Source organism: Sinocyclocheilus anshuiensis, unplaced genomic scaffold (genome assembly GCF_001515605.1).
Source record: "Sinocyclocheilus anshuiensis isolate Anshui unplaced genomic scaffold, SAMN03320099.WGS_v1.1 scaffold419, whole genome shotgun sequence".
NCBI lineage: Eukaryota > Metazoa > Chordata > Actinopteri > Cypriniformes > Cyprinidae > Sinocyclocheilus > Sinocyclocheilus anshuiensis.
This window is the reverse complement of record NW_015548228.1, coordinates 1,703,347-1,711,474: the sequence shown is the minus strand read 5'-3', so window position 1 is coordinate 1,711,474 and position 8,128 is coordinate 1,703,347. Positions and strand designations below refer to the sequence as shown.

Below are 8,128 nucleotides of genomic sequence, written 5' to 3'. Positions count from 1 at the left end.
GGACTGGAGTTGGGAGGCTTAAAAAAAAAAAAAAAAAATACAAAAGCACATATGAACCACTTTATGTCTTTATCATTCTTGAACACTTGAAAGCTTCGGTCCATAATCACATGGAAGTCTTTGGAATTTTTCTTTTGTGTTTCACACAAAGAAAGTTGCACACTGTAGGTTTATAGGTACACAGGGGTAAATAAATCACCATCCCTTCAATCCATATGACATCTTTGGCTCTCTATTCTCCATCACAGACACCACACGGCCCAAAAAGAGCCACGAGAAGGAGGGAGTGGAGTACCACTTTGTGACTAAACAGGTGTTTGATGGAGATGCACAGAATAACAAGTGAGTCCCACTGTAATGTGTTCCTCTTGTACTGCTTCTCTTCTACTACACAAGTTTTATCCAGCCAATATATTGCCCTATTGCCATACCCTGACTTGAATCGTTTGTCTGTAGATTTATAGAGTATGGAGAGTATAAGGAGAATCTGTATGGGACCAGTATAGAGGCCATCCGCTCTGTTCAAGCCAAGAACAAGATGTGTCTGGTAGATGTACAGCCTGAGGTAAATTACAGCAGATTTTGCCCTGGGTGTTGATTCAAGAATTACTGTAAACACTCTCATTTATAATTTACATGAAAACAGCAAACTATTCTTTTAAATTATGCACAAAAGCAAATGTCTGATGTTTTTTTTTTTGTTTTGGTTTTATTTGCAATTTTTTATGCATCACTTACAATGCTAAAAGGAAGTCGTTCTCCAGTGCTGATATGTACTGACAAGTTTCACCTTCAGGTGGAGCTACTTGTCTATTGCAACAAGAATATTAGTTGTGCAAGACCACATGCAGTACTTTACCCCCAATGGCAAGAATCCTACTTATGATAATGGGAGGCAATTTACCTAACACTTGCTCTCATACATTTTTAATGTGAGATTTTACTGCTACTGGCTTAAACTGAACTGAAAGTTTATCAGGGCATACAGACATCGTTTATTTATTATGTGATTCTGTAGGTGCACTTGTAAAGTTCATTGCAACTGGGTTAAAACAATTTAAGAGAAAAACTCTTTGTGAAACCCTATAGATTATGTGTTTTTAATGTCAAACCTCATTATGAAGAAAAGGTTATGAAAGAGTCAGAACAATAGATAGGATAATAGATACAGTGGTGTGAAAAAGTGTTGGCCCCCTTGCTGATTTCTGAATCCTATTGAGATGCTGTGGCATGACCTTAAAAAGGCGGTTCATGCTCGAAAACCCTCCAATGTGGCTGAATTACAACAATTCTGCATAGATGAGTGGACCAAAATTCCTCCACAGCGCTGTAACAGACTCATTGCAAGTTATCTCAAACGCTTGATTGCAGTTGTTGCTGCTAAGGGTGGCCCAACCAGTTATTAGGTTTAGGGGGCAAACACTTTTTCACACAGGGCCATGTAGTTTTGGATTTTGTTTTCCCTTAATAATAAAAACCTTAATTTAAAAACTGCATGTTGTGTTCACTTGTATTATCTTTTACTAATATTTAAATTTGTTTGATGATCTGAAACATTAAAGTGTGACAAACATGCAAAAAAATAAGAAATCAGGAAGGGGGCCAACACTTTTTCACACCACTGTATGTCATTCTAATATGCTGATTTGGTGCTCAAGAAGCATTTCTTATTATCACTGGTGAAATTATCGATAACTCTTGCTTCTTAATATTTTTTTGTGGAAACTGATTCTTTTGTTCAGGATTCTTTGATGAATAGAAACCAAATAGAATAGAAAGCAATTAAAAATAGAACAAAACAACAGCATTTCTTTAAAATATAAATCTTTTTTAACATTGTAAATGACTACAATGATTTTTGATCACTGATTTAATGCATCCTTGCTGAATAAGAGTATTTATTTCTTACTTGCCTCAAATTTGAACAGCAGTGTAGGTAGATAGTGTCATTTACCTCTCCACATTACTGGTTCTGTTGTTTGTCCCGCTACAGGCTCTGAAGGCCCTACGGACAGCTGAATTTAAGCCTTACGTCATTTTCGTAAAACCACGAATCCCAGAGAGTCGCAGACGCCGCAGTGCCGCCACTTCGCCAGGAGGAGCTGAACATGGGCGAATAACAGTGAGTCTGATCACAGGTTTACATCACTCGGCTCTCAAGAAAGCCCGTGGCACTGATCAACGACAATTCTTCCAGCCTCTCAAAAAATCAGCCTTGAAATTGTGTCATTTCATAATAATTGGAATAAAATTGCAGAGACTGGCTGGCTTTAAAAATGATCTTAAGGTTTGTCTCACTTGCAAAATTTATGGGAAAATCACAGAATCTACAGACACAGTATCGCTAGCTTGATTGCTATATATTTTTGCACACATCTACTGACATCTCTTTCATTTCATTCTCACTATAAATATTCATGCCCTACTACACTCTCTCATCTCCTCATCTTTCAGGAGGAGGACCTGCAGGAAATGCGTCTGTCAGCGCAGCAGACAGATCAACAGTACGGTCACCTAGTGGATCGGGTCCTGATTAAAGAGGACACTGCCAGTGCCTGCGCAGAACTACGTAGCATCCTGGAGAGACTGGAGCGGGAGACCTTCTGGGTTCCTGTGAGCTGGGCCAAAGCCTAGGACCTCAGCTTTCATTTCCGACTGTTGACCTACATTTCCTCCGATAGCTTCTTTTCTTCCGGTTGGACTGCACTGGGCTTGGCTTCTTTAAACGGTCCACCATCTTTAAGAGGAGGCATAAAGAGACTAAATAAGACACTTGAAGGGTGTCTGTCTTATTACAGATTTGGTTTGGAGACATGCAGGCACATAAGCACTTATTTTGGCATGAATGATCTCATTTATTTTTGAAAGACATTAGGTATTTATTATTTGGCTTGTTATTTCATGACGTTTGTTTTTTTGATACTTTGTGGCTTCCTTTCATGTTATTTAAAGAGTTTCAATAGACTGTTCACTAAAGCAATACTTCTGGTGTCAGATTATATTATCAGAAAGGCATTGACCTTTGGTATTAAAAGGCTGTGGAAAGTGGTTACCATAGCAACAGCATTGTTCTTCCTGAATTGCACATCTGGCCAGAGCAAGTGGGAAATTTGCAGGTTGGACTGTACATTTTTCAACAATGCGCATCAAGCTGTTCCCATGCACACCCATGCAGAGACTCGTTTAGCAACCGTAACAACTTCAGTTTGAGGCTATTTGAAGTTTTAATTTCATCAAGTGTTGCCTGTCGGACTTTGTTGTGTAACAATCACAGAAATCAAGTTATTTTTGAAGAGCACGATTGATCAACGTTTTCACAGGAAAATATTAAACTCCTGCTGTGCCAACGACTGTCTCAATGCACCAAGCTTTTCCTCTCAAAGAGGTTCTTCATTCGGAGGGTTACAAAATACCATGCCAAAGCACTTGAGCTTCACAATATCTATGTAAATATGTAACTAAGCTTCCTGGAGTTTAGGTTTGTTGAGTGTAGATGAACTGAGACAGTGTTGAGTTGAGACAATAACACCCAGGTCCCTTATTTTTTGGTTGTAAAGGTCTATGCGACAGTTTGGAGTGCATATGTTACATCTGCATCATGAGCTCATGCATCTTTTGCCATTTAATTTTCACATTTCACATCTCTCTAGAACTTTCTACCATTTCCCAACATATCATACAAATCCTCTTGATCCTACCTCACCTTGGGTTTGAACGGAAATCTGTCGCCTTTGTTGTAAGCTGCAATTCTTCAGTGTAAATTCGTAATTGTATGTCATGTACTGATTGCAAATAAATATCAACACCTATCAAAAAGTTGCCTGTATTGAATGTGCGCAAATGTTAGTATTTTGACAAACGCCGCCTCTTATTATACATTTTGTCTGTTGCGTTCAGATTGAAGAAATGACAGTAAGCAGTACTGCAGGTTTTATTTTATTTTTTCAAGATTATTCTGTCAGCCACTCTATTGCACATTAACATTATGAATCTATTCTTTGCTGCGGGCAATCAAACCAGAGACTGTGTTATCCCATTTCCGAGCTCTACAGGCTATTGTTTTTTCTGTTTCATGACAGTTTGACAGCTGCTGTCTTAAAACAGAACTGCAATAAACAATGTTAGATTTGTCAAATCTGAGGCGTCCACAACACTTCGATGAATTATTTCTCCTAATATGCGGGCAAAAAGGTATACGCATCAATCAGACAGGGTCCTAACTCTGCCAAATTCAGTCTGGAAGTCGTGAAAAGCTGAAGAAAACAGCTAAACAACACATTCCCTCAGTGGAGTCATCCTTTAATCCATCAATGAAAGTCAAGTGTCCAATCAAACAACCCACTGGCGGAGACCTCTTAGTGTCAGACTTGCTTATTCATTAGTAGATCATGGTCTTTAATTGGAAAATGGACAGAAGGCCTGGACTCCGCTATCTTCCGCCAGCTTTATTTCACAGGTCTCTGAACAGTGGCATATTTGTGTGATAGACTTCCATCCTCCTAATTGGGCTGAGAGGGAGGGGATGTGATGCTTGCTAATTGACATTTGTTTGATTGTGTGGGAAGAACTGGTATTTGTTTGGTGGCAGAAAGATCCTTTGAAGTAATCCCGTCTCAGTCTCGTTCTCTCTCTCTCTCTCTCTCTCTCTCGAGCAATTAAGTTCTGGAACATTTTGCTTGCCCTATAAGACAGATGGGAAGAAGAAGAAAAAACAATTAAAATGGGTGGCAATTGATCTCATTAGTATGGAAGTCTTGAAAGAGGCATGGATTTCTATTACCGGCACAGAATCATAATATCATAATTTTTAGAAGAAGCTGAAGCAAACAACACGTACAGTGTGATTAACTTCTGTGAAATATTGCTATACTGAAAAAAATTAAATGGAGATTCATCTCTTGGAGGAAACAATATTCTCATTAAGTGGTTTATTCATTTATCTGAGTCTTTTGTGTAGCATGTGTCTGACAGCATGGTGATTTACACTGCATTGTGTTGTGTATCATTAGGGGCATTGCTAATAACGCTGCTGAAGGCCAACATCAATAACTTTTACCAAACAGTAGCCTGTTCTGAGTTATCATGGCCCACGTTTATGTTCATTGAATGCCATGACAGCAGCTGATACTGCAAATATGCACATGGAGAGATTTTCTATGGATGCCTGTTTCCATCATCATATAAAAAGGTAATTGCAACTTTTTTATCTTACAATTCAAACTTTATTCTCGCAGTTCTGAGTTTATATCTCAGAATTCTGATTTGCTTCTTGCAATACTGAGAAAAAATAATTTTGAGATGTTAACATACAAATGTGAGTTTATAACTTGCAATTACAAGGCATACAGTAAACTGGCAATTCTGAGAAAAAGTCAAAATTGTGAGATAGAAAGTCAGTTACCGTTTTCATTTTTATTCCACAATTGCAATGTAAACGTCTGAGGGTGAAAAAAATGAATAAAATAAATAAAAGTCAAAATTGTGAGACAAACAAACTAAAAAAGTCTGAATTTTGAGATTAAAAGTCAGAATTGTGAGAAACAAAGTCAGAATTAAGAGATTTAAAATCAGAATGAAAAAAAAGTCTGAATTGTGCGATATAAACTCAGAATTGCAAGAAATGTCAGAATTGTGACAAACTCAGAATAAAAAAAAAAATGTCACAATTACCTTTTTGTATTTTTATCCAGTGGTGCACTCTGGACTATCGGCCATTGCAGTTTTGCTTTGCTGTTCAGACTCCAAACTCTGGGGTTGTGTAAGGATTTCCAGTATATAGCAGTAATTTAAAATATTCCACAAGCATCCTGAGGCTTGATTATCTGCCTGTTACGTCAGACATGCTGTTATGTCTGTTTATGAAAGCAGCACTGCTGGCATTATAACTTGTTCAAACTTAATGAGTATACTGTACTGTCAGAAAAAAATATGCACAATTTGTACCTTTAGAGGTACGACAGCTTGTCACTGTAGCCTAAAGGGTACATTAGTACCTTAACATGTACTACAAGCACAACGAATGTATCTTTGAGCATACTGCCCCGCTGACAAGCTGTTGTACCCCTAAAGGTGTCATTTTTGTACAGTTCTTTTCTTGACAGCAAACTTTTTTTGCAGTTATGATGCAGAATTATCTTATTTTCTAGTTTCTAACTCAAAGCCAACAGAATATCTGCAAAAATCTATGCAAAGTGACCTATGAAGAGGCTGAGGATTGCATCGATTTCACAAACAAACTTAAGTCTTTGGCATGAATTCTGTTTGGCTCATCAAAACGAAAATTTATGAAAAAGCATGCATGATTATTCTTTTTATAAATAAACCATAATAAGTAGTTGTCTGTTTTGCATCACTTTTGCTAGTTTAATTATGGTGGTGTGTTCCGTCCACATGCAATGCTTTGCAAAACACAGGAAGGCACATAATGGGTAATTAGTTTCATTAGAGTTCTTATTACTAAACAATGACAAACATCAATCCATGTAGGTTTGTGGGGAAGCTGGAGCCTATTCCAGCATCTTTGGCCGTAGACAGGGAAACATGGCCAATCCATCGCACAACCTACTGATCGACGGACAATTTAGTGTCTCTCATTCTCCCATGACAAAACATCTGGAAGTCACATGGAATGAAAATAGAAGCAACTTAATGCAATCATTATTATGTTTGATTTCCTGAGGAATTTGATTGATTGAACGGTAATCACACTGAAGCTAAAAAGCCTTCAAAATGCTGAAAAAGTCCCTGCAGTTGCTACTCCTACACAAATAACACCTTCTAGCCACACATACGGTTTTCTTATAAATTACTTATAGGCTATATATCACATATCACACTAGAAATGTGTGCTGAATAGTTGAATAGCTGAATAGAGGGTGATTTGCGAACACTCTTAGCTGAAATTAGTATTCTGTGCATTAGATGAGCAGGAAAATAAAAGCTTTGTGTCATCTTTAAAGGATTTAGATCAGTTACCTCCTGCAGAACATCTTCTGCCTGCATATACCTGTTGTTTAGCCTCAGGGAGCTTATACAAACACCGTATTTTGATCTACAGATTGACTTTATGTCACCAAATTCCTAAAGAATGATAATGAATAACTCACAGATTTGAGGTTTAAATGTTACAGACAGACTGTCAACATGACAGAGCCTCTGGCTGGCATGTTCAACCATGCAGCGTTGATATAGTGCACTAATAACAAGTATATCGAAGGATGAGAATTTCTCTGTCCATTTGAAAGATTTGTCTTGGTAAATACAAGTTAAACTCTATTGACAGCATCTGTGTGCAGTCGATTAGGCTACCAGATAAAATCAAACCAACTTGTACCCCAGTCTGAAAAAGCAAACAACCTCCTGACAGTTACTGACACTTAAGGGGACACATTTACCGTTATTTGGCGAAATCCAGTCATGTGAGGATTAAAAATGTCTCAACACAAATTTTGAAACAAGTTCAAGTTGGTCATTGATAAACGTAAATCTGCTTGGTATAAAAGTGACTTGTGAGTTGGGCTGCACGATAAATCAAAACGGAATCGAGATCGCGATTCGACAGATTACAGAACCGGCTTTTTTAACAAAATGCACATGACAATCGCATTCCATTAATCGTGCAGCCCTACTTGTGAGCTGTGCTTTATACATTGCTACACTACAGTAGACTTGGACCTTTTTGCCCTATTACCTCTCTGCCCATTTATAGTCAAAATTCCGTGGGTCGATAGGAATGCATGTGATCGGGAAGTGAGGGACAAGTCATGAGAAAATTTCACCATGTGAATTACGCATCAGATTCAAGTTTGTTGAACTTTTAACATTCAAATTCACCAGGTTTACAAATATAAAGGACAATTGACTACTTTGCCCACAAAATTTGTTCAAAGCTGGGCTAATTTGACCAATTTATTTATATAGTTGACCAACACTCTCCGTTTCATTATTATAAAATAATTTGGAAACACTTTAGTTTAGGGACCAATTCTTACTATTAAGTTGCTTATTATCATGTCTATTATTAACATATTGGCTGTTTATTAGTACTTAAAAAGATATCCCTAATCCTACCCAATACCTAAACTTAACTACCTTACTAACTATTAATAAGCAGCAAATTAGGAGTTTA

The 8,128-nt window shown here is 37.5% G+C and overlaps 1 protein-coding gene across 3 annotated transcripts in view; it reads left to right on the top strand.

Moving 5' to 3' along the window:
- LOC107654527 (MAGUK p55 subfamily member 3-like) overlaps positions 1-3,801 on the top strand; it is a 23,329-nt gene extending 19,528 nt beyond the window's left edge. For all 3 annotated transcript variants that reach the window (XM_016441630.1, XM_016441629.1, XM_016441631.1), the window contains 4 exons: positions 249-342; positions 457-565; positions 1,994-2,122; positions 2,455-3,801. In XM_016441630.1, coding sequence (XP_016297116.1) covers positions 249-342; positions 457-565; positions 1,994-2,122; positions 2,455-2,634 — 512 coding nt within the window. In that variant the 3' untranslated portion in view covers positions 2,635-3,801. The remainder of the gene's footprint in view (positions 1-248; positions 343-456; positions 566-1,993; positions 2,123-2,454) is intronic.
- Positions 3,802-8,128: the final 4,327 nt, after the last annotated feature.